The sequence below is a fragment of the Diadema antillarum genome, unplaced genomic scaffold (genome assembly GCF_040938485.1).
Source record: "Diadema antillarum isolate AM-2024a unplaced genomic scaffold, OU_Dant_1.0 seq00001295_RagTag, whole genome shotgun sequence".
Taxonomy (NCBI): domain Eukaryota; kingdom Metazoa; phylum Echinodermata; class Echinoidea; order Diadematoida; family Diadematidae; genus Diadema; species Diadema antillarum.
This window is the reverse complement of record NW_027272074.1, coordinates 95,583-123,067: the sequence shown is the minus strand read 5'-3', so window position 1 is coordinate 123,067 and position 27,485 is coordinate 95,583. Positions and strand designations below refer to the sequence as shown.

General features: G+C 37.2%; 2 protein-coding genes across 2 annotated transcripts in view; both read left to right on the top strand.

Annotated features, from left to right (window-relative positions):
• The window catches only part of LOC139708042 (uncharacterized), a 52,991-nt gene extending 46,805 nt beyond the window's left edge, over positions 1–6,186 (top strand). The window contains exons 7-10 of the mRNA XM_071620030.1: positions 267–457; positions 1,620–1,726; positions 3,095–3,236; positions 3,546–6,186. Coding sequence (XP_071476131.1) covers positions 267–457; positions 1,620–1,726; positions 3,095–3,236; positions 3,546–4,923 — 1,818 coding nt within the window. The 3' untranslated portion in view covers positions 4,924–6,186. The remainder of the gene's footprint in view (positions 1–266; positions 458–1,619; positions 1,727–3,094; positions 3,237–3,545) is intronic.
• Positions 6,187–12,283: 6,097 nt separating this feature from the next.
• Positions 12,284–27,485, top strand: part of LOC139708046 (huntingtin-like) — an 81,027-nt gene continuing 65,825 nt past the window's right edge. Inside the window, exons 1-6 of the mRNA XM_071620034.1 lie at positions 12,284–12,437; positions 17,412–17,495; positions 18,451–18,571; positions 24,899–24,958; positions 25,490–25,636; positions 27,261–27,332. Of these exons, the coding sequence (XP_071476135.1) occupies positions 12,322–12,437; positions 17,412–17,495; positions 18,451–18,571; positions 24,899–24,958; positions 25,490–25,636; positions 27,261–27,332 (600 nt within the window). The 5' untranslated portion in view covers positions 12,284–12,321. The remainder of the gene's footprint in view (positions 12,438–17,411; positions 17,496–18,450; positions 18,572–24,898; positions 24,959–25,489; positions 25,637–27,260; positions 27,333–27,485) is intronic.

Sequence of the window (27,485 nt, the reverse complement as noted above, 5' to 3'; positions counted from 1 at the left end):
TTGTCAAGAGAATAATAATAGCAAGCATTGTCCTCATCCTCGATAAAGACAATGTATTAAAAACAATAATCTATTGTATTTTATGATGATCTGATTTAATTAATTAGTACTTAATAATCATAAAACATTAATTCATTCATAATATTGGCCGTTTTTTTCGCCTGGTCATGAAGACACGCCATTCCCATAATTGTCTTAATTTTCAGCGTTTCCTCTCCTCAAAGATCATCTTCCTGAATTTTTTTCTCGTTCTCTCCGTGCCGCAGAAAATGTTGTGTAACGGGACGATGAAATCGCTGCCCGACGCCCAGCGGGTTGGCCACGCGCCGCTCATCGTCATGTTCGCCGCCTTCAGACCGTTCGTTCTCCTCACCGCCGACACCGACGTCGACTTGAACCCCGGCGCTTTCTGGAGCACACACGATCTCGACCTAAACGTCAGCTCCGTCGATGGGAGGTAGGTTGGCATTTTCACCCCGAGTTCAGAATACAAATGTGCGTGTATTAAAGACCACGAATGCTATGCATTGATGAGACACGTTTGAATATGGAAGCCGCTACAAAGAGATATAAACCTAAAAATGAAGTCATTCTCTAATTATGATTACTCACTGAAAATGTTCCGCAGAGACACAGAGTAAGTAGCTACACTGCAGTTACAATTTCAGTACTAAAGCAAGACTACAGACATCAACAGAATGCCGTATGCTCTGCAATGTCCCTGTTTGATAGTTGATTACTCGTGGGATCTTGCGACTGCAATTAAATGAGACATTGCAATGACGTCACGACCTTCTATTAAAGGAAATTCAGAAATTTAGAGAAACATTCATGCCCACTTATTTCAGCTTGCCGAATCTTACTTCTATGCGTCTAGCTGCCAATTTCATCAAGAATTCCCTGCCAATTATGAGCCCACAACGTTCATTCTTTGCGATCTTTCATGGATGATATTAACTGCAATGAACATGAAACTAGAGTTTCAGGAATGCATAAACGCCAACGCTCCTTGTTTTCATCATTTATACTTTGCAGACAAATTTTCATTCATTTCACACTTTTTTTTTACGTCCCTCCCAACAAAGGGTGACGAAAAATGTTGTAAATGCTCCTCTTTCACACTCCTTCATCACGACTCAACGGTCTAATGTGACCAAATAAGCATGTGATTCCCATTAACTAGAGAAGGTGATTGAACCCCGTAATGTTCAAATTTCTCCTTACCTGCAAAAAAGGCCTTCTACACGAACCGCTTTTATCTATGATATTTGGCTGCCGATGCGTTCACAATCTGGCATTCATGTTAGATTGGCAAAGATTAGAAATAGTATATGATATTTTATAATTGTATGCATATACAGACTGATATGTGCGTGTGTGTTTCTTGTTTGAATGTTCATCTTGGTATTGACTTTTTATACCAATACCACAGCAATTTTCCCCTGCAATATAAATTGTGAAAAATAAAGTAACAAAATAAAAGCTGTTATTCCCGTTGCGAAATATGATTTTCTGTGCTAATTCTTCGTGCGATATTTGTTTTGTATTTCTCTCTCTCTCTCTCTCCCTCTCTCTCTCTCTCTCTCTCTTTCTCTCACGTGATCTCAATATAACGTTAGGTGTTCGGAGCTGATTGGAATCGAAGCGTGTAGCTTGGAGAACAAGTCACTATACCAACTCATTTACCCCGACGATTTGCTTGCCGTGTATATATGTCACAAAACATGTAAGTGAAAGAAAGAATATAAATCATTTACAAAACAATGGCAATAGAAGTAATTCGTGCATGTATTGAAACTCGTGAACGTTACCGGAACGCTTTTGAAGAACCCTAGCGTCTTAGGGCGAATGTGTTAATCAGCATGCAGTATGGAATGAATAGATATAAACTGACAATCACAAGACTAGTAGGCAGCATTTCTCTAAAATTTCCGTTGAAACCTGATGGGGCTATCTCTGAGTTTCACCCATAAGAAGAAGAACGAAGTCTGCCCTGTAACACTGTGTAAGTAGTGACTTGAAGATTGGGTGTGTGAACGGCCTACAGTAATAGTCTCTGTTTTCGGTGACCACCCTGTATACTTGTCGTCATAACGATACTGAATATCGCCGTATTTAGTGGTAATTATGCCTTGTGAATATAAAAATGAAATGAGCTTACTCTTTCCATGTCGCTTCATGTTCATCAGATGCAACTGGTTCCTAACTACAGGTACAGAGTTCTCTAAACACATCCAAAAGTTGTATTTACCTGTGACAGTTTCGACGTCGGGCTGTCATCTTTCTCAAACGATGGCTAATTGTCAACTTTACCAATGATTTGGCGCCAATCAGCAATCACCCAGATGTGACATCCGAGTGATAGCGCCATCGTAAATGTCAGGCAGTTGGTATGCACCCCCATCCCGGTTCATGTTGTGGGGGGTTCTTTTAATCCAAATGGCCTCCCTGATGCGTCTGTTCAGGTCCTGGCTCTCTCTCGCTACTAACCGCGACCCCTTCAAGTTGATGACGTGATTTTCCCTCCCAGCATGGTCAGTTATGGCAGACTTGTTGTATGTTTGGCTTGCGGATGCCTTCTGTGATCGTGTGTATGATTGTCCATCCAAGTTTTGGCAATCCTTTTTGTGTTCGTCAATTCGAGTACTTAATTTGCGACTGGTTTCCCCAATATATTTGGCTTGGCAAGAACGGCAAGGGACGACATACACTCCTTGTGCTTTGTCCATTTCTTTGATTTTTTTTTCCCTTTGGGATGGGGGTGCATACCAACTGTCTGACATTTACGATGGCGCTATCACTCGGATGCCACACCTGGGTGAATGCTGATTGGCGCCAAATCAGCAGTTGCCAATTAGACATCGTTTGAGAAAGATGACAGCCCGTCGTCAAAACTGTCACAGGTAAATACAACTTTTGGATGTGTTGAGAGAACAAATTACCTATGTTTATCAACCATCCTTATGAACTTATTTCGCAAGGTTCCTTACTACGTTTTGCTACTATTTTCGATGTCCGTAGCATGCTGATATTTTAGTACATTTATTTGATATCAGTAAAATGATTTAAAATCCTCTACCTACCGCTCTTGCAGTGATTGAAACCGAGGAGGTACACACCATGTTTTTTCGACTCATGCGGAGTGACGGATCCTGGCAGTGGTTGCACTCAAGAGGGCGCGCTGTCAGCAAAAATGGAAGGAAGACAACGTTGTACTTCGCTCACTGCCCTGTGAGGTAAAGTTGTTATAAAATGATGTAGAAAAATCATTATATTTGTTACACATTAATATTCCTCCTTTAATTTATATGAATAGATACATTTTAAAGGTTGTTGCATGTTCTTCGATAACATTTTTTTTCACATTATAGACACTGGTAAAAATGAAGCTCAAATCATAATAAGAAACTGCAAAAATTGCAAAATCTCATGAAACAACAACAAAAATTAAATTGAGTAGGTATCTGTTTCAGCAGTCAACCCTTACCTAGGAAATCAGGTATGTTGTAATAATGATCATACATTTGTTCCTATACTATTCGCAGGAAGGAAGACATTCCATACTTGGGCCAGGAAGCTACAGCACGGGCACGATACGGACAGGAGGACCTCCAGAAGATGTTCCTGTCAACCCAGACGCAGGAGAGCGATCAGATGGGCAGCACCAGCACCAGCGCCTCCAACAGCAGCAGTAATCTGGACAGCGTGCCAAGGAGACGGTGGATGAGCAATGACACTTACGTGGTCGCGAGTCAGACAGGACCGAAGCTGAAAGACGACTACTCGGTCTCCCTCCACAGTCCACACGGCGCCTGTCCTTCCACCTTCCACCAGTCTTCGGACCAGCAGACACAGGATAGCGCTGGTCCAGGGGCCTTTCCGACCTGTAAGAGAACACCCCACCAGGAGGACGTGGTGAATGAGGAGCACAACTTTGCCATGAACGTGAGCGCCCTCCCGCAGCCTGACTTTTCCTACGCAATGGCGGGAAGTTGTTACAACCCACCGCAGTACGGGTACAGCGAACCTCTGTATGGTGGCTTTGACCACCAGCCTTTGTCCATGTATCAGATGGTGGCACATCTGCCCCCAGAAATGTACGACGCCGAATCGTATCGCAAACACGCGTTGAGAATGAGTGAGATGCAGCAGGAAGAGTTCCTCGCGGTGTCCCACGCCAGGTACAGCTCACAGTACCACCTTCCGCCGACACCCCAGACATCGCCACCATCTGCCTATCCTGTGGAACCTTCCTATCACCTGCAGTATATGCCAACTGAACCTATGTGCGGTGCAACGGCACCGCCGTCGCCGCCTCCCTCACCCATAGCTTCGGGATACCATGGTTCATCGTCGACGCCCTGTATGATCACTGGCGAACAACAAGACGAGTTTCGCAAGTCCACCATTCCGTCATCTTTACCTTACCCTATGGACTGCTGCACCGGTCACGTTCCTTCGCGGACAGAATATTGCGCGTCTTACATCGTGAATGGAGCTGTTCAGGTGAAACTAGTCAGTGGCACACCTACGGGAACCTATCCTTACGGTGACTACGACTCATCGTACGTTTCCCCATCGTCTGTTGCTTACGCGCATGAAGCGCGGGAACCTCACGAGAGTGAGAAGAAGCCATTCCAGCAGTACGGAGACAAAGCCGCCTTCGCCGAGTGGGAATCAATGACTCGTGGTGCAGGCGAATTTAACTCTGTTCCCGATTACCACCAAAAGAAATATCTGCCATGTCCGTTGGCCAACACCAAGTCAGGATGCCTGGCGCAGAGGATGTTCCGGTCTGAGGAAGCCGAAGCCATCGCCCAGAAGCGGGCGGCCATGTTCCATCAAAGTGCCATCTCGCAGCTCCCGCCCATAGGAAGCTTCCTGGACTTTCTGAATGAGGAACTCAATGCACTGCAGTCATAGTAAATGGAGGCATGAGAGTGATGAAAACCAAGACCGAATGGATCTTGTGTGACGAACACTCCTTTGCATCAGCACGTTTCTTATCATTGTAGTCCACACTTCACAGGTATTCTTGCAGGACAATGCACGCATTAGCGTTGAATTTTCTCCTCGAAATCAATGTTCGCGAATCTGCTAAAAACTGAAATGTGCCGTGGATCATTGTAAGCAGACGTTTTGTGCAATAAATGATTTGCAACTAGTCTGTATCATTTGATACGATCATTTGATATTTGATACGACCAAGGTACAGAGGTGTTGAGTATCATCAGTTCCTCTCAAGTTCTTCTTTCTTTTTAGATGCCACTCGATCCTTCATGTAGCAAAGGAACAATATCGCAGATATGGCGTAATACACATTCCGATAGAATTGTGATAGCATCCGTGCTGTTTAAAGCACTAATGATGATATACTTTAACTCCTTGCGGCTGTTATTTGCGTTGGTAATTTAGTAACTTTATGCTTATAGGCAGTATTAACTCTGCTATAGCTGATAATGTAGAGTAAGATACAGTAACTGAAATAGATAGATTTTCAAACAATCACATTTTTATAGCACGAATACTATTTATATGCTCCAACGAGTACTTTCCATGCGAGTTAAAATATTTCGTTTTCTAGCTTTGAAGCAACTTGTGTAGTTATTGTCATTTGCATAAAGTTAGATTCACAATTACTTACAACATTGAGTGGCAAATATTTTTAGGTAGATCTCTGTGTAAGCAATTTGATTTGGAAGGTTGATGAGTTTCGTTCAGAATGAGTGATTAAGCGGAGTGATTTTGATGTCTACAAATTGATATTCAAGCAACGATTATTGTCATTCCTGCTGTACATACGTGTTTATAATCAGGACTTACTTGATGTATAAAATGAACGTTTCGATGCACTATACAGGTTTTTTTTTGTACTTATCATTATCTTGTAAATACGATGTCATACTATTGCCAAACGACCATTTGCCAAATTAGGATGATGAGCATTGTGTGTAGTCGACGCATTTTGCCATTGGAACAACGTTTCAGAACACACGTTTACAACTTGATTTCTGAGTTGAAAGGTTCAGAAGGAAAGCCCGACTGTTTGCCAAAGTTTACAGCAAGTATTATACTGCATTAAAACTGCTGATTATTACTTCAGAGTCACGTCAGTATAATGTCTCAACGTATAGAATACCAACGGATGTCCATGTCAAAGGCAGGGGAGATGGATTAAATTCATTATCAGAGTATATAACAGCTAATATTTCTGTCTGCTGAACTGTTAAATTAAATGGACGCAAGGAAACTCATCGTCGCCCAAATGTTTCGATTATACGATATCACTTTGGAGCAAAGAACAAAATGTAAAATGCTAGACCCTATAGGTGGGACTAAAGGTGCAATGTGAGAGTCATTCAGGCAATATTATCAGCTTCAAAGGTATTATCAGTGCTTGTTAAGTCTTTTTTATCTCTCATAATTCGATCACGGCACCGTTTCATGAAAGTCGTCGGTCCTGACAAGTTGTCAGTCTCTGATAATTACCATAGTAACAGTCAGTGACCAGAGCTTTTCAGCCAATCAAAACAAAGGATTTTAGTGAAATTGTCAGAGTCAGAGACCGCGTGACAACTTCTCAGTGCTGACAACTTTCATGAAACGGTGCCAAAGCGTATCCACGCAGCTGAGCTGGCCAGATAAAGGTCACAGTTTTGTTAAGCCCGCCGCACACTATGCGACTCACGACTATACGACTGACAGACTTTGGATCTGAAATAAACTAATGTCCTTATTCTGAGGCTATTGTGATTTATTTCGGATCGACAGTCTGTCAGCCGTATAGTCGTGAGTCGTATAGTGTGTGGCGGGCTTTAATCATACATGTGCATTTTGGAAACAGCAAGGAGTTGGGCAATGTAAGACAAGGTTATCATTACCATCTTATTTTTTTTTACAAAGGATAGACTAAGATGAATTTTTGATCGTTTTTGTCTTCTTGCCTTCTCAATAACCATTTGAATGCTCAATTGCACATCCTGTAGAGACTCTTGAGCATTTATTGAATGTATCGGTGGCTCAAATGTATGCACAGTCACCTTACTTGACTTCTAATAATGCACGAACATTATGAAGGTGAAGGTTCTATCAACGAACAACAGTATTAAAATTTTTTAAAGCGCCCAACATTTACATTCGTCAATTATTATTGTTTTATGCGCCCTAGGAAGTTTTCAGTAAATGTTCTTAAATATATGTAAAGCAAGGATTTGAAATCAGACCGATGGACTGGAATGATACACGAGGATGATTGATTCCATTTTGTGGCTTGCCTCCTTGATTTGGACATTATCACCATAATGAAATCAAGATGTACATTAATTGTAATGTGGCCGGACTGTGACGGAAGAATAGAGTTTGTAGCAATGAAGCGTTATCTGTAGACCAGTACTGACAATAGACAATAGAGCTGAAATTTACAAGTTAGGGTTATTTATTGATTCTCTGCCCTTCGTTCTGGCAGAGACTAGGTGAAAATAAAACATGATGAACAACAACTAAAAAAAAAGCTTGTGTCCATTATCATTATTTTGATGTGTTGTAACTAATCCTTCCCACACACGCCCGTGTAATCTCTGATTCTTAGAAATTCTAGGTATCTTTTTTTATTATTATGTCACGCTGCACAATCACTATATAGAAGCATCCCATTCCTTTAAAAAATAAACATTAGAACTTATGGCCCCACTGATTCTACTTGAATTTTACATCTCTGTTGTTGCTATGAAAAAGTATTGCGAGGAAAAAAAAAGAAGCAATGTTTCACCACCATCGCCTGGTTTAACATCTTTCTTTTAAATTATCGCTCGCTTGCACTGATTATCAACACCTAGGATATCGTCAGATAGTTTCGTCTTTTGTATATATTAGTTCAAAGTAAAATGTCACAGCGCCACATTAAGTAGCGTAAAATCAAACAATCAGAGTATATGAACCAAGAAATTTGCTCGATCTCAAAAACTCATAAAGATTGAATTTTCAAGATCCTCATTTTTTGATGGTAAAATATTGACGTTGGTCAAAACAGCACATTACTAGTATGCAAATTAGCTGAGTTAATGACGTTACCTCGAACGCCTCTCTCTCATTGATTTGTCCTTAAACTCCCATGAAACATACCCTGCGGTCATTGATTTAGCAACTATGATACAACCGCCCTCCCTCATAAATGTCATCATTGTTAGCTTATTAATCATCAGCTGATCATTATGGCTATGATATTGTCATCTATACGAAAAAATGAACAGGTAAATAATAATCATCCCACCAAATAAATACAGAAGAGAGTTAACTTAAACAGTCAATAACTTTGTGATTTCATTTCCGTGTTCTGTTTGTTGGATTTCACTCTATTCCTTTTTAAAGACAATATTCTATCACGCATATTATGCAACGTTATGATAACACTATATACAAACAAGCGTTAAATCAATATTGACTTCTTACAGTAGGCTTACGATTGGTATTACAAATTGCCCTAAATGCTGAACCCATTAAGCATTGCTGATCATTTTGAAGTGGAATGATATTCTGATAATCAGAAAGCGTTGATCAAAGAAATTGTCCCTTTAACTCTGTTAGCTAAACAGTCATGTCTAAAAATCAAATTGAACCAAACTGAACATTAAACTTGTTTACTTGTTTGTTTATTTGTTTTTTATTATTAGAGATAAGATTTCACTTATATTTGGAGTATTATAATCCCTTGATAAGAAAATTTGCACCAGTTTTTATCGCAAGTACCAAGTGAAAATGAGCATGCGATCACATTCAAGTTAAGAACATACATTAAGATAAACACGAAGATAACATCGCACATTCAAACAATTTCCTGTCATTTTACTTCTGTATTATCCTGTGAATGATCTTTCCAAAATTCTTCAAAAACATCTACACACCAAACTGTATATATATATATATATATATATATATATATATATATATATATATATATCACAGTGCAGGTCTAAAGGGTATTACAGATTGCGCCTGTTTATGCGGAAGAGTTACATAATTTGAGTGTTTGTGTCTGTTTGCCTGACTGCCTGTCTGTCTATCTGTCTCTGTGTGCGGAAAGGAGGTAGGCCTATAAAGACGTACTGGCTGTGTAGCTTGCCGATTCTTCTACAGAAAATGAGTGATTATATTATATCACACGCTTTGGGGCACATACAGGGTCCCAAATGCATATAACATAATAGGATAAAAGGGATATAAAGTATGAATAATATTGGTAAAAACTGATCAGTGCGAGATGATCTGATATTGTACTTGCAATGCACGCTTTAGACGCAATGATAGCGCGCTTTATGCAAATTGAGGATTCAAACTCATCCATAAAGAGTAGGGATCAGGAAAGGGTCCACAGATACTACTATTACGCAGAAATGTCAAGGATTTTATTTGTCACAATATGAGGCTACTTGATAGCAGCAATGCTATAATCTATATATAATGATGAATTGATGATTATTCTTAAAGGTACTGTTAGTAGGCCTATTACACTTCTACTAATACAGTTATAATACGGTTATAACGAAATTCCGGTTATAACGCAGTAAAAATTCTGGCTGCAACATTATCCGCTCTTTGTTTTTCTCTCTTTTTTTGTTCGGTTATAACGAAATTTCGATATAACAAAACGGAAAACTGCCGGTCCCGAGGACTTCGTTATAACGGGAGTCCACTGTAATAGCCATCATAATGGTAATGATAATGATGATATTCACTGCACTACTAAGAGTTATAACGATGTTAATAACAATGGTGATGATACTACAGTGCACTAATAATACTACTCATGATGATAATAATGAAAAGATAGTTACAGTAACAATATCATGATATTAAGAACAACATAGGCCTAACTATCATTGTACCCATACTATTAATCATCATTATCATGATCATAATTATGATTATCATCTTGAGAGAGTTCAAATTCATCAATAGGCAAGCTATTTATTCACCATGTCCCTCTTAAACAAGGCTGTTGATGAATAGATGGGATCCTAGCGCCCTCTAGGGGATCACAGCAAACATTGAAGAAACTTCCATGGGTAAAAAGACCATAAAATAATTCAAATCAGTTTAATTCAATAATAATTGTCCTTGTTCAAACAGTATAACAAATAAGATATTTAGGACATCCATCGAAGTAGAATAGAATGAAAACGGCAAGACCTTGAAAAGCACAGCTTGAGTGTAAAGGTCCATCATAGAAGCAACAAAATTTCAACACTTAAAATCGGGAAAACAAAACCACTGTAAACAGTAATGACATAAACTCAGGCAGCATATTCACACAAGAATATCGATGAGTAGTTAAGTACAGTCTATATGTAAATAATGGTATTTAATACACACGCAATAAAGAAGTAAATTAACTGACAAAGGAAGAGAGAACTGAAATGGGAGAGGAAACTGGAGAATGTGAGCTAAAAATTATTATGTCGCTGACGACAATCTTTATACTGACAGACGTGGCAACAAGATATGCAAACATTTAATGTAACTAAAATTTAAAGAAGCAAAACATATCTTTGAATAGAATTGGACATTAAATTTGCGTTCAAATACAGACAGACTCGTGGGCGCTTGAGCAAAACTTGAATCAAGAGAGTTTAAGTATCTTGGTCCAGTAAATGCTAATGACTATTACTGTCCATTATTCCTACTTCTCAGGTGCACAGGTATTATCAACATTATTCATATTCCGCACATACTATGGTAGGCAGAATACAGTGATAATCTTGAATTGAAAGGTCACCATAGCCGCTCATTCTCAAAGCTTGGCAAGGTCCAAAACACCCTCAGGTTATATAGAGCACGTATTCCTTCTTGGTTCACGTGACTCATGGCTTTTCACTCTTTGGTAAGGTAAAATGTGTCATAATTCCACTTTGTACAATTTATTTAATCTGTACCAAGAAAATGCTGCTGCTGCTGCTAACAGCTGCTGATGTTGTTGTTGTTGTTGATGATGATGATGATGATGATGATAATAATAATAATAATAAGCATAATAGGCCTAATCTGTAACACTGGTGATAATGATAATGATGAAAATGATAATGATAATGATAATCATTAACGAAAATGTTATTATCTGACTCTTGGACAATGATTTCATTATCAAATGCGGTTGTTTGGCTTTTTGTTTTGTTGTTGTTGCTTATTTATTTATTTATTTATTTATTTATTTATTTATTTCAATATTCTTTTAGCAGGGTAGCCCTTTCATTTGGTTAACTGTTCTACCAAGGGGCCCTGCTCACATTATATACAGATAAAAATGTCATGAACATCAAAACAAAGTACAAACAATGAAATAACTTACTATTACAAATCTACCACTACACCAACACAGATATACAAACAAAATCAAACATTTATACAATTACAGCTTAATAACAGCTTGATAGGGCAATCAGAAAAGTATTGCCACTTCACCTACCCCCCCCCCTTAACAATAATGTTATCACACAATATCAACATTTTTCGGACTTCATTATCATTTCTTCATACCAAAAAAAAAAACACTTTATGAACTTAGTAACATATAACACAAAATAACATAAACACACGAATCTCAGTTGATTTTGATACATTTCCATATGCATGCTTTCATAACCTATCAATCATGCTGAGTACCCTGCATAATTTTTTGAAAACAGACAATGACTGCGCATTTCGAATAAAATTTGGCAAATTATTCCACATATTTGAAGCTTGATAATGAAAAGATTTCTTAAAATAATATGTTTTGGGGGCATTTATAAATAAAAGACAATTAACGGCATATCGTGTATGAAATGGTGTGTGTCTTATAGCAATTAACTGTCTGAGATAATTTTTGTCAGGCCCTATCATCTTGAGCAGTGATTGAAGTATTATAGGCCCCTACGTCGTACTTATTGATTTTCTCCGTTGAATATATAAAATCATAATTATTTACTGCATACTCATTATGATATCAATCATTGTTATCATTTTTCTTCTTCAATCTGATTGGAGTATTCTTGTTTTGAATGACCATGTTATTTCATCGATTTATTTCTTCCTGTATGTGTGGTACATGACATTTATATTCAAGAAAGGCAAAAACAAACCTGACATCACTCACTCGTAAATATTGTATACAACTTACTACTCAGAGTTCCCCGTCTAGCTCGAGTCTCGATGTCTCGCGTGCTGCCGCCCTCTAACGACGCAACATAACTAGTGAATTGATAGTCTTCTCGCTGTACGGATTTGTGAAGCCAGGTACTATCATGGATTTCGTAGTGCTTTTGCTATTTTAGATAGTAATCACACAAGATGAACCGAACGGTCAGTGTATCCAACATGGAGAAACTGGCCAGATCATTTGAAGCTCTCAAAAATCATCAACAGAGCTCGACCACATCCGAAGATGCAGCCGCCAAAGATGCCAAGTGAGTTGTGTGTTATCGCACCGTAAACCATCGTGAATCAATGGGCCCATAGAGTTGCGTGTATTATGTCTGTGTTAATGTATAAAGAGATTTACATTGTGCTACATACATGTGTGTGTGTCTGACCCAGTAATAGGGGCATGGGGGTGGATCGTCAGCTCAGGGGAACAGAATCCTTTCAGGGCATCTATTTCCAGGAATCTGAAACCGCATTTCCAGCACTCGCACCACAGATGGGCGTAACTCGAGCTATACTTGAACTTGTACTTGTCATGACAATTATCTTTGTGGGTAATCACAGACATACCGGTACATATTGTACAATAATGAATACAAATGTGAAGTACGAGAACACATTTTGTTCTACACTCAACTACAGCTAGTAGTAGTACAGGCTAGAATCTAGTAGTAGTATTCGGTAGTAGTACAGTAACACTTGTCTTAACACTAAACAGAGTACTATCTGCTCTGACTGGTCAACACTTGTCACCAGAGCAGAAGTAGATCTAGTACTAACTAGGGGTAGTATATATGTAGGGTGCCTACCGTAAAGTTCCGTGTATAAGACGCACTATTTTTTCGTCGGAAAACATTGAAAATCGGGGGTGCGTCGTATACACGGGTACAGTCGAATTACGGAAAAAATCTGTCATGTAAATTTACACCCAATTTTATAAGGTCACCTTGGGGCCATGTATGCCCATCGACGTTTGGAAGGTAAGCAATCACTAAAACTTACGGATAAATGAGCGATCTTTCAATCTGGACACAGACAAAAGCTGCAAATACGGGATAAACTTACATCGGCCTTGTGCAGTAACGATGTATCAATCTGGCCATAGACAACAGCTGTAACAGCACTGCTACCGACGTATCAGTCTACCAAGCTACATTGTACCAACAGCCAACCTAGTAGCTGAAATACGCGATGTACAGGTATCATTACTAAATTACCGATACCGTAAAACATATCAATGTACTAGTATCAATATGGCCATAGACAAAAGCTGTAAAATACGGAGTAGAATCGACACTATTGTCACCGTATGAAATATGAACGATGTGTGAAGCATGCATGCATATCCATGGCGTTCGTTTGCATGCTCTTCACGAGGCCATCACAGGTAGGATAGCATAGCTACACTGTGTAGCTAGCTAGCTAGCTAGCAAGCCTTGTGCAAAGGCAGCAGCTGCAGAGCTAGAGAGGCTCTTGCAATGGACTCGCGTCGTGCACACAGCGATCGGATCGGAGCGCGCTTGCCCGTTGCGCGCTGTGTGTGCAAGTCCATTGCTCTGAAATTATAGGGAGCTGCCTTTTGCAAAAGGCTAGCACTGTGCATACAAGCATGGTACAAGAGACACACTTGTTACTGGTAAGCCCTCCAGGCGAAACAACAGTGAGTGCAATTACCGTACGCACGGTACGTCTCGCCGTACGATCCCTCTGCTACACTTGTTGATGTTTTTCTTATTTTTCGTAATGAACCTTCCAGTCTGACATGCGTCAATATGCGAGACACCCTCTGCTATGTATGATAGCAAAGATCGTACTGTACACTCATGAGTACGATATGATACATGTACCACGATTGAAAGGCGAAACAATAGCAAGTGAGTACCGAGACAAGTCTCGCATTTTGCGTCTTCCATATTTTGCCGATGTCCGATGAATACCGTTAAAAGAAAGCATAAAAGGAAACGAAAAATAGAGCAAATACATGCTGCATTCTAGGGAAATTTTGAGCAGAAATAATATGTATGACACAAGCAATATTTGCATGGAAATTTTCGTTTTTTTTTTTTTAATTTTAGGTCCAAAAGTAGGGGTGCGTCTTATACACGGGTGCGTCTTATACACGGAACTTTACGGTACTTGTACTTGTAGAAGAGCTACCAAGTCTCACGCATTCTGCGTGAGACTCGAGCATTTTTTAGGGGCCATCTCACGATCTCACACATGACACCCATTTTTCTCACGCATCGGGCGAAATCTGCAACTTGGGCCAATAATAATGAGCATAGCTCAAAAGATTATAGTAATAGTTGCAATTGAAGGTATATTTCCCTTTTGTCTTTCAAAATAAGTAAAAAATAGTCAACTATGCACCTGATCGCACCATTAAGAGCTAAAAATTGAAAAAGCTCCCTACACCGTGGGAGGAGACAGGGGGGAAAAAACCCCTCCCATACCCTCGCTCGCGCGCACATTCGCATGCCAAGATGCAGAGTCATCAAAATCTCACTCATAATTTTTTTTTAACTTGGCATCCCTGTTGTAGCGCTATCTACAGTACAACAGATTACATCCGAAAAGAATCTTAGCTGACAATGCATGTAAAGTGCTATCATTCCTTAATAATTTGTCTTCTTTAATTATGAGAGAACTGTGTTCCCTGAATCATGCCGATTGCTCTTTGTACATTGGCTGTAGGGAATGTTCTGAAAATTTGATAGGTTTGTGTGTGTGTGTATGTGTGTGTGTGTGTGTTTGTGTGTGTGTTTAAATATCCACATCACTGTTTTTATTCTACATATGTAAGTAGAAATACTACACACTTAGTTTAGTGACTGTACCATCACCAACTGTGACAGCACATCCCATCAACTGATCATCCCAGTTTAGCTTGGGAAGAACTGCTTCAGGAATTATCTCATCAAGGTTCAAGATAAAGATTTAAAAACACCATTCATGGTTACATTCTGATACTCATAATCATGCTAAGGCCGCAGGTGGGGATATGACTCAGTTGCTAGTGCGCATATGCCTTGCAATCCAATTGGTTTCAATTCCCAGTGAATCTGGCAGAGCAATGCTGAATCTGATTATGCTGTACACTGTACAAAAAATTGTAGGTCATCCCCTCTGCTATCTAGTAAGAGGCAAAAACACTATCTCTTGGATAGAATATTTTTGGATGTCCCTTGTGTTTGTTTGTTTGTTTATTTATTTACCATAAAATCACAAAGTAACAATGATACTGTACCACTGGAATATATCTGAAGTTAAACGGATGGATTGACCTGCTCAGCTCTGCCTTCATGTTTGTGCTGGTCTTCTGAGGGGTCCAACTTCACATGAATAATCACATTAATTGAAACTCCATACAATGAAACTAATTATACACACACACACTAGACATCATACAAACACAGAATTGATACATCAGTACACATGTACATCAACTACAAAACAAGGGAATCATGACTCATGCATGTACAGTAAAAGATCCCACACTTCATTCATTCATTGCAAAGAGCAGGGTGCTAATCCATCAAAAACACTTGATTATACCTACACCAGAAAATGGGAAATGATGCTGACTCCTCGTGGTTGGCCCCATGTGACTTGCAATGATCAGCATAAAAAACAACCAGTACAAAGAAGAAGAAGAACACATTGGCACACTGTAGTTGGGTCCAGGAATACAGTGCACTCCTGTTATAACGAACATGGCTATAACAAATTTCTAGTTACAACGAAGTAAAAATCCAGGCCCCAGCATTATCCACTCTTTGTTTTTTATTGTTTATTTGTTCGGTTATAATGAGATTTCAATATAGCGAAAGAAAACTGTCGTTCCTTAGGACTCCATTATAACGGGAGTCTACTGTACTTTTTGTAAGAGCACAACAACAATAACAAAAAGACGCTAATGAAACCACAGTGTGTGGATGGGTCATAATATAGCTAATGTATACCTACGTACAATGTGTATTTATGCATGCGTGTGGCCTGTGTTGTACACTGTACACATGTGCTATTATCGATACAATGGACCTGATAATTTAAAAGCAATAAGGATTGAATTCATGCAAGCATATCTTGCATATCATTGAGCACAGCATTTATTCAGTTGAAAGATTTTGTGAACACAATCAATTATTTGTTTGTTTTTTCTTCACAGCATGCTACAGATATTTTTTCCATGTGTTTTTATCACAAATAGATGTCATTTATATTTATATAAAAAAAAATCTAAAACAGAAGTCTCCCATAGCCTCTTGGTCCACTATAACCCACTCCCTCTGAGCTGGGTGCGTTTTGTTGTGTACAGTATTGTATTGACTTAAAATTATATTAAGAATTACGATGTCTTTGTAGCAATGGATTGAGATTTGAATGCTTTACATGCAAAACAGAGATTATATTTACCTATAGAAATATTATCAAAGGAATCCCATATCCCTGTTGGCTAGTAGAAATGACAAATACAGCCAACTACATAGATTTATTCTTGTCTGACAAAAGATTATACATGTGTATAATTGTAAATGTGACACTGCAGAAGTCAAGAGTTGATTATAGCCATTGACAACAATTGCAAACAGATAAATGACTTTCCACAGAAGATAGAACTGTCTCCATGTGTAGAATTATTCCATACAATGTAGTAATGTTTGGCTATGTATCATACACATGTAGTATTAAGCTTAGAATCAAAAGCTGAATACCTGGCAATGCAAAATTGTAGTTACTGTTTTAAAAGTACACTCGGGCAGGTGTCTATGGGAAATGCGTGTTGTAGCAAAATCAGTCCATCCTCAACGGGTTAAAGTGGGCTGCTATCGTTTTGTGAGGTTTTAGTGTATGTTGCATGCATACAGTATTTCTACAACAGATATAAATGCCATTATACAGACTGTACAAATGCTGTGGATCATCATCATATTGAAGGTAATTCAGCATTACTCTTGCTAAGGTGTAATCCTCCTTTAGGAAGAAAAGTAATCCCCTGAATAGTGTCGAATAGTGTATCACGCACAAAGAATGTGATGATTATCTCCCTTTCTGATTTCATGCATATTTGGCTTGAAAAATAATATGATGTGCTAATGTGCTGATGTGCCATGTTTTTAACCCCCCTTCCAGATGTTTACAAAATGTAGATGTACTGGTTTGAATTTCTATGTACGGTAATGTCCATTCAGCATGTTTTCATGCAAGTTTACAAAATTTTAATGTTTGTTCTACAGGAAAAAGGATACAACTCTAACAAAAAAGGATTACATTGCCAATCTGACCATAATCGCAGATGGAATATCAACGGCAAATTTCCGGTGAGTTATCTTTCTGAATCATTTGCTATGAAGAAAAATAGGAAAGACATGGATTTTTGTGGTTTATTATGCCAAATATTTTCTTGATCTGGATCTGGATGTTTATGATGCTGGGCTCTTCTGGCACAAATGCATTAGTTGAAGCATAAACACATATTTGTCAGTTTTCTCAATATTCTAATGTTTGTTCACCTATAAAATAAATTTGAGAATAGTTACACTACATGTATATTCAATGTACATGCCTTTGATGAGGTTGCATAGTGAGAAAGATATAAATATAAAATGAGATAAAACAGTCTGTGTTTTGCTGTTTGGAGTATTTGTCACTTAAGCTGTTTAGGATTGAATGTGTGATGTCACAATATCCCTTGTATATCTCATGTAATAGTAATATCATTTGTGTGACATACTGTATTATATTTCTCAATGTCTGTTACTGTCACATTGTGACAAGTACTGGAAATTGAAATCAAAACGTGCTGGTTTCGCTTTATAGACAGTATACATGTTTGGATGTATCTTTGGAGTAGTCAGTCATGATGTTCTTGCTAACAGGTAACTACTTTACTATTGAAAGTGTCACAAAATGATGAGGCAGCAGCACAAAGAAGTGGATGGAATCTCTCAAAGTCTACATCATATTTTGAGCCTTAATCCAATGTAGAAACTGCCAGATAAAGATACATTGTGTATGAGAGCAAAGATATTGCAGAGAATTAATAGCATTACTGTATGTTAAAGATATTGCCTACATGATCTACAAGCATGACCTATAAGAAAGTACAGATTATAAGGTTGTTACAGGATTTGTCACATCAAACATTTCATGTTCTCTTTCATACTAACACAGAATGTAGTGTATACTCATGTTCTTTGAATATGTATTTTTTTTAAATGGCAGTTTACAAAATTATACAGAATTTTGATTATATGATATCATGTTGCTCTCTAGTTCCCTCAGTGAGTTCCCCAAGTTTCTGGGGATCGCCATGGAGATCTTTCTGTTGGCATGTAATGACAATGAGTCTGACATTCGACTGAAGACCGATGAATGTCTCAACAAAGTAATCAAGGTAATGCCATGCATAATTACCCATTATATTGTTGTTGTTGAACATTGTTATTACTATTGTTATAATTATTATTGTTATTATTATCATTATTGTTATTATTATTATTATTATTATATTTATTATTATTATCATTATTATTATTATTATTATTATTATTATTATTATTATTATTATGATTATGATTAATTACCTCCGCCAAGGGAGGAGGTTATGTTTTTGTTACCGTTGGTTTGTTTGTTTGTTTGTTTGTTAGTTCGTCCGTGTGCAAAATAACTCAAAAAGAAGTTAACGGATTCGGATGAAACTTACAGGAAAGGTTTAGAATGATACAGGTAACAGATGATTAAATTTTGGTAGTGATCCGAGAATTTTTTGGGAATTTATGGAGGATTTTTGATATTTTGGCAGGTAGGGTCAATGAACTTGGGAGTTCAGGCTGCGCATATTTGAGGTTTGCATGGGTGCACTAAAGTGCGTGCTCTAGTTTCTGCTAGGGCGAGGTGCGCCGCGCAGCTGAGGGTTTATGACGTAACAAAGGCTTCTATATATTGGGAAATCAGACAATTTTTCAGCATGCATACGTATGGGTGGAAATCACTGATCTCTATGGAAGAGCCCAAAGAGCTTTTCTCCAGTGGTGGAGAGGAGAAAAAAATCTCTTTGGGAAGAGCAAGATCATCGGTGGAAATTTGTAGCTGCTTGGTGGAGGTCTGCGCTCTCAGAGTGCTTTTCTAGTTATTATTATTATTATTATCATTATTATTATTATTATTATTATTATTATCATTATTATTATTATTATTATCATTATTATTATTATTATTATTATTATTATTATTATTATTATTAATATTATTATTATTATTATTATTATTATTATTATTATTATTATTATTATTATTATTATTATTATTATTATTATAGATTGTGATACAATTAATTGGGCTACCGGGGCAAGGAAAGGTAAACTTTATTACCTTTCACCCCATCAACTATGTCAAAATCTGTACACAAAATAGTAAATAACAGTCACAAATGAAACATGAAGTCATATGTCCAGGAAAAAAGGGAGATGGGAAGGGCAAAATATATTATATATGAGCATCATTATGTTAATCTTTATCACTGTATTATCAAATACCAGTAAGAGATTGCTGGTAATAATTTATGTCATTGGCACCTAAATATGTTTGCCCTTTATGTACACTGTGTCTGTGGATGGGAGGTTTTTTTTTTTTTTTTTTTTTTTTTTTGAGAGTGACTCCCATGTGGGGGCTTGATGGATTATAAACCGTAGTTCAAGAGGTGCTTTGACTTGACCATGAATGATTTAACAAACATCATATTAAACGTTAATGTGATAGTCTCATAAACAGAAAAAAGTGCCTTTATGTTTACAAAGAAAGGATATATTACCCACAATCAGAAATTTCTCCATAGATGGCATTTGTGACTTTTTGAACTACTGTTTAGAATATAAACGAAACAACTCTTTTGTTTTTTGTTTGTTTGTTTGTTTGATTTTTGCTGATAAAAAACTTCATACACAAGACCAAACAAAGGTACTTAGTGAGATATTTAAAGAACACACACACACACACACACACACACACACACATATTTGATACTGTACTCTTTTTATTTGACAGGCACACATACTTTATAAGCTGTTATTTTTGCGTACCAATATTTTCGCGAATTAGGAGGTCAGAGACATTTTTGCGAGATGCTATTTCGCGAATTGACACCGACATTATCTTTCATGCATTGTTACCCTAGTCCACGGTGACATTTTTGTGTGTTGTTAAATTTGCGATCCAACTGTGATTTGCAAAATTCGCAAAAATTTTGAAAACCCTCATGAAAATAACTGCTTATAAAGTGTAGTTAGGGCTGCACTTGTAATCATGCAAGTGGCATGCGCAATTCTTATTGATAGTATTGCTCATTATGTTGCTGGAGCCAGCCTTCTTTGACACTTTGAGACTTAATAACATCCCTCAGGGTCACGATAGTTCTAACGATGCACCTGTGCCACACATGCATCAATTACTCAGTTGCGCTCTGTTGATTTGGAATGCTGCACTCCATCTTTCATACCTCTCATATAGAGTATTTTTGTAATATAAGATATTTCATGCAGAATGAGCAAATTGAGTTAAATGGAATGGAACCCTGTAGAAAGATTAGTCATTACCTGGTACTCCTTCTTTTCCATCGTACACGAGTATGGTGTGTGCTGTACTTTGAGGTAATGTTTGGCTACGTGTACATTAGATGCCGTGGTAGTTATGCATAAAACTACCAGTAGAATTTTAGACCTGTTTGTATTATTGTATTGTTTCATTGCATTTCAGTGCAGTCGTGTGTAATTGCACTATTGATAATGGAATGTGGTTCAACTCAACTTGGTTTAGGATGTTCTTGCACTGAATTTAATTAACTTTAATAGAGCAATGCTCACATGATCAGCAAAAGGTCTTAAATCACAAAGTAGGTGAAAAGGAAAATGACTTTTATCATGAAGCTGTTATACAAATTGCAAATGCCCACTCCAAAAATAAGAAGTTGTCCTTTTTAAAAGCACAAATGATAGCTAGGCAAGTACAAAAGGATCCAGAAATCAAGACATGTAGAGTATCCTTTAGAAAGTCAAATTTGCTGTATTTGTCTAGTTAAGTAGTTATTGCTATGCGAGGAGAGGGTTATAAAAACTGTTAAATCTATTAATTGGTAGTACATGTATGTTGACTGAAGTTGATGTGGATGAAGCCATTCTTGTTTGCTTGGTTGGTGTAAAGGCTCCCCTTTCGTAGGATCTTATTTGCATATGAATGAACATTATATTGATTACAGTGTACATGTATGGCTGAGTCATTGACTTGGCTGTGGTAATCAGTGTGTGGGATCTCACAAAGAGCAGTTCAATAGCTATGTCAGTGTGTGTGTGTGTGTGTGTGTGTGTGTGTGTGTGTGTGTGTGGGTCTGTGTATCCATGTACAAATTATGTGTGTATGTGTGTGTGAGTGTGTACATGTGTGCAAACAATGAAACCACACAAGTAGAACAGGTACCGGTAGTAATTGTTATTGTTGTAGGTTTTGAGATGCTCAAAAGGAATTGCTAAGAAGCAGACTGCACCAGAGTAATGCAGTATTTAGATACATGAGATGACTGTGTTGACAGATCTACAGTTGTACATGTAGTGTACTGGGTTTGCATTTTCTGCCCTCAGTTATCTATCATTCCATCACCATTGTGATAAATCCCAAGCATTGCAATTTAAAGAGAAAATTGATCATTATTTACATTCAATAAATAGCACAAATATTTAGTAGTAACTTGTAAGAGAGCAAATTGAAAATCTAATACACTTACAATGTATGTCAGAATGAAGGAATCATGTTTTGACACCTAAAGTCTATTTAGGGTATTTTTTGTTGTTATTTGTTGTTGTTGTTGTTGTTGTTGTTGCTGTTGTTGTTGTTGTTGTTTTAGATACACAGCATGAATGGATGAGATACTTTTTAATGAGAAAATGTTTGTATTTTTTTAGTATGTTTTTACCTGATTCACCTCAATTTAACTCAAATGAAAACATGATAACATTTGCATGAGAGCCATGGCTTACATGTAAGAGGGTTGTTGTCATTATATTATGTGTGTGTATCACAACCATCAGTAAGTCGTAAACATGGCCATTACATAGTCTGCGTTTGTATGGAGACAAGTTGAAGTAAGTATTTGTAGCCTCGAATATCACCCTTCATGGGTTGATGCACTTTAATTTCTGGAGTTCTGTTGCATCTGATTTGAGTGAGAGTGGATAGTATCTGCCTGTTGGACCCCTGTATTTTTGTATAAAATTCAGCTGCCATTATAAACAAATGATAGCACCACTTACTGATTGTTTTTTCAGAAACTCAGCAGTGAGAAGTAATAAGATGTGCAGCATAAAATGCAAATATATAGTGTACCAATATGTATCATTATCTGTGAGAATATGTACCCATCAACTAAAGTCATTTTATGGTAAATTCCAGTACCAAGAATATTCATCAACAGTCTTGATGCAGCAGGAATATATTAAGCTTTTGTTGTCTGATGTAGATGAAAAGTTATCAATTATGCATGTATATCATAGTCGTCTAAAATCTTTTTGTCCAATAAGTGCTGTGTATGTTACAGGGCAAGTCCAAGATAATGCGCGCGTTACGTATGGGACATTCAGAGACTTTTATGACCTGAAAAATAGTGTTAATGGCCTTTGATCATATTGAACTTCATCATGGTGATTGATATCTAGGAGAAGTATAAACATGTAAAAAATTGAGAAAAATGACCTTGACAATTATATTCTAGAAGAGAAAATATGTGCCGTTACGTATGGGACCAGAAAACTTTTGTTTTTTTGAACATTTTTTTCAACCTCAAAACTCTCTAAAAGTATTTCATTCTACAACTTGTAACTCACTGTGATGAAAGTCACAACACTCAAGATTATCACAGCTAAGTTTCATGTCATTAGGCAAAAAGTTCTAATTACAGGTTCTAATTAAAGACAGACATGACGTGTTACGTATGGGACAGTTACGTATGGGACAGTTTGTCCCCCATTCATTTAGTGTGTGAAGAACCATGTTTATGGGTATTTTGCATAATTATTGTAGTAAAATCAGTTGAAACTACTCAAATACTGATCCAGATTGTCAAGGAAACATTATTCCCCAAATATTCACCATCATAATCATATTCAATCATATTTTCATATCTTTATGACCAACCTGAGTATGCATGCCCTTTGTCCCCCATTCGTTTAGTGTGTGGAGAACCAAGTTTATATGGGTATTTTGCAAAATAATTTTACAAAATACCCATAAACAAGTTTTTGCATAATCATTGAGGTAGAATCAGTTGAAATTACTGAAATGCTGTTCCAGATTGACAAGGGAACAATATTCCCCATATATTTACCATCATAATCATATTTAATCATATTCTATATTTTTTTTATGACCAACCTGAGTATGTATGCCCTATTTTTATCAGGATAGTTACTACTGAAAAATTGAATAGTTTAAAGTGTTTACTTCCATTGATGAAGGGCAGTTTGCCATTTAGTTTCAATAAAAAATGACTTGACACAAGAAATAATAATTTTAATAAATAAGCAATACCAGCTGCGTGGAACCCCAGCGATCAAGTAGATATATGATGTCTGTCTAGCAGTCAGGTCATTGATTTGAGTCACACCTCAGTATGTATACCCATGAATTTTGTTGTGTGTACTATTGAAACTGAATAAGGACAATTTGTGTATCACTTGCAATAAAAAGGAATCATTTTACTTTATATATCTTTTTTGTATATATCACAATCATTTCGAATTGGATCTCCGTCACATAAACTTTGAATTCCTCCAGTCTTAGGATTGTATGCTCTTTAGTAATTCATATAATTGGTTTCCAATCATCTCATTAAATGTTGAAAACTGAATCCCCATTTCTACAAAAACTATACCATCCCTTTAATGCTGATATTTCATTTTGTATTTTGCCATTTTCCCCTCCCCCTTTCTGAAAATTGGTCAGTCAAGTGCATGCATTGTTTCAAGTGTCTAAAATTCATAAAGTAGATACAATATTGGGATGCTTTCTTCAGGATGATTTACCATTTGTGTACTGAGAGCCCTTCCCAGCTAGCTACATGCATTCACATGCAATATGTATGAGGATGTCCCATACGTAACGCATTTGTCCCATACGTAACATTATTTCAATGCCTAATAGAATATATTTCTTTTACTGTTTTTTCTTTTTTCTTTGGTATTTAATTTCTCTAAACAATAAATTAGAACTTTCCAAAAGGGCATTAAAATATCCTTAGCAATTTTAGAAAAAACCTAAAAAAAAGACCTCAATTTGTTACGTATGGGACATCTCATGATAGGACACGAGCTAATTTGCATAATCATTTGCATAATCCCTAAATTTTTATACCAAGTTAAACTATTTGATGAACTTCTTATGTCCACATATTAATAAAATATAATTTGCTTTCCTTTGAATTAATATGAATTTTTATAAATGTCCCATACGTAACGCTGTGTTTCACATTTATGCAAATGAAGCCCTTGAAATTTGCATAAACTTACGTAATATCATATTTTCCTCCATGGAAATCAAAACTTCAACTCATAAGCTTCAAAATGATACCAAACATGTCAATATTGAGCAAAGATGAAATTTTGCCTTCTGAGGGGACCTTATCTTGGACTTGCCCTACACTGTAATGCTTTTTTTAATGTCTACTTTTTTAATAATGTAGGCATGTATGGAGAGCAGCCTCGGTAGACTTCAATTGGAGCTGTACAAAGAAATCAAGAAGGTATGATTTTTTTTTTTTTTTGCCTTCGTGTGTTTACCAAGTTCTTTATGCCTGCTTCATGTGTCACAACCATCAATATAAAGCAAACATGGACCAGGTCAACTTCACAAACATAAAGACATTTGCATGGCCTGTATTTGTTTTCATAGTCCGTGGCAAGTGGAAATCAGCATCTGCGCTGTTAGATTTTACTTTCATAGGTTGATACACTTTCTGTTGTTCCTGTGCATTTCATTAAGGGTTATCAACTCTCAGAGAGTTGTCATTTTTACATGTGTACATTACAGCTTTAAAGCGATCACTGTCGATTTCTGATTGTAGAGTAGTTTGAAAAGATTTCTGTAATTGTTATACAACTCTCTGATGCTTCTAGTGTGAAATGCATCCCTTAAATGCCTTTATTGTTGTTATTGTTATTGATTTAAAACAGAAGAATGAAAAATCCCAAACTGCATAGAAATGTAGATAGTACAAAAACATAATCGCAACCTGTTACTGACATTATTTACGATAACTCTTACTTGAACTCAGAATGGACCTTCTCGAAGTCTTCGTGCAGCTCTCTGGCGTTTTGCAGAGATGGCCCACCTGATTCGCCCCCAGAAATGTCGGCCATACGTCATCAACCTCCTTCCCAGCATCGCAAGGATATCCAGACGGCCAGAAGACATTGTCCAAGTTCGTACCCAGTTTTCCTTTTGTCTCATTTATGACTAGTGCATGATATATTCATTCTTTTATGACCAACTTTAATTCTTTGGAAGACATTGATCAAGTTTGTACCCTGTTTGTTTCTTTATATGTATTATTATATATTTTTATGCCTCCGCCACGAAGTGGTGCCGGAGGCATTATGTTTTCGGGTTGTCCGTCCGTCCGTCCGTCCGTCCGTCCGTCCTTCCGTCCGTCCGTCCGTAATGAATTTTGTGGACAGGGTAACTACCAAAGCCTTTTGAGGTATCCTAATGAAACTTGGCATGTATGTGTATTAGGGGGTGAAGTTGTGCCTATCAACTTTTGGGTGCACATGCTCAAGGTCAAAGGTCAAAAGGTCAAGGTCAAATGATTAAAATTTCACTATTTCCCCATATCTATGCAATGCCTAAAGATATTTTCTTGAAACTTAGTGTATACATGTATTACCCAATTAAGATTCTCTGGTGAAAGTTTGGGGTCATGAGGTCAAAAGGTCAAAGGTCGAAAGGTCAAGTAAAGTGTTAAAATTTTACTTTTTTCTCTGTATCTTGGAAATTGTTCAAGGTATCTTCATGAAACATAGTATATATGCATGTACTGACTGGCAGTGGTTATCTAGGGAATTCAGGGTTCATTGGGTCAAAGGTCAGGGGTCAAAGGTCAAGGCAATACTTCAAAATTTTACTATTTTCCTTATATTTATGCAATGCCAGCAGGATTATTTTGTTTAACTTGATGTATGCATGTATAACCCAATAGAAATTATCTGGGATTTTTTTTTTTGCCAAGAAGGTCAAAGGTCAAAAGGTCAAAGTGAAAGTGCTGAACTTACTTCTTTCTCCATATCTCGGAAGTGGCTCAAGTTATCTTGAAACTTAGTACATATTGTTCTGCCTGACAGTGATTCTCTTATAAATCAAAGGCCAGATGAAAATGATAACAATTTACTGTTCAATACAGAAATTGCACTTTTTCCCCATACCTTGAAAATTACTCGGTGCATAAACTTATGAAAGGGTCAAAGTCAAGTTAAAGTTCTTAAATCCCCAAATACATGCTCTCCTCCAATTCATCCAATTAAACATACACGTGTAGGTCAAGGAAGGTAAACATTCAATACATTTGTGACAAACATGTCATTTTGATATTTTGCCAATTTTGTGAAAATGTAATCACACATTGTCCACATGTACCTGGTACTATAGACCCATTAGGAGAATCATGCATTATGGCGGAGGCATACCAGTCGCCATAGCGACATTTCTAGTTTTTTTTTTTTGGGGGGGGAGTGTGGGTGGGGGGCTTGTTTATGAATGTTTGTGATAGATTCAATTCCTTCATGTCCAGCTTTGACTCCTCTGAAATATTTAAGGATCTCTGGTCAGGCGGTTGTTGAGTTTGAATTAAAGGGAAAAAAAAAGAGTCGTAGTCAGCTTACATCCAATTTCTGTTCAGAATGTTGTGTAGGAAACATATGATTACTATATTTATACATTTTGTATAACCTCAAAACCCATAAGGATATTACACTTTTATGCACACTCTTTCTTTGTAAATGTATTTTTCACCTTTCGTACTCATTGATATATTTCTGTTTCTGTTGTAGGAAGCTCTGATGACATTTCTGGTTAAGACTCTTCCAGTGCTGGGTTCATTCCTCACAGACACGGAGGTCAAGGTACAGTAGCTTTAATAGTAATCCACCCACATGCCTGCATGTTTTGCATTCATTATCCATTGTGTCAGACTAGCAGTTATTCAATAAGTTCTGACTTTTTAGCTGACACTTGGTTTATCGTCAGCCATTGATTACAGCATCTACATGTGTATA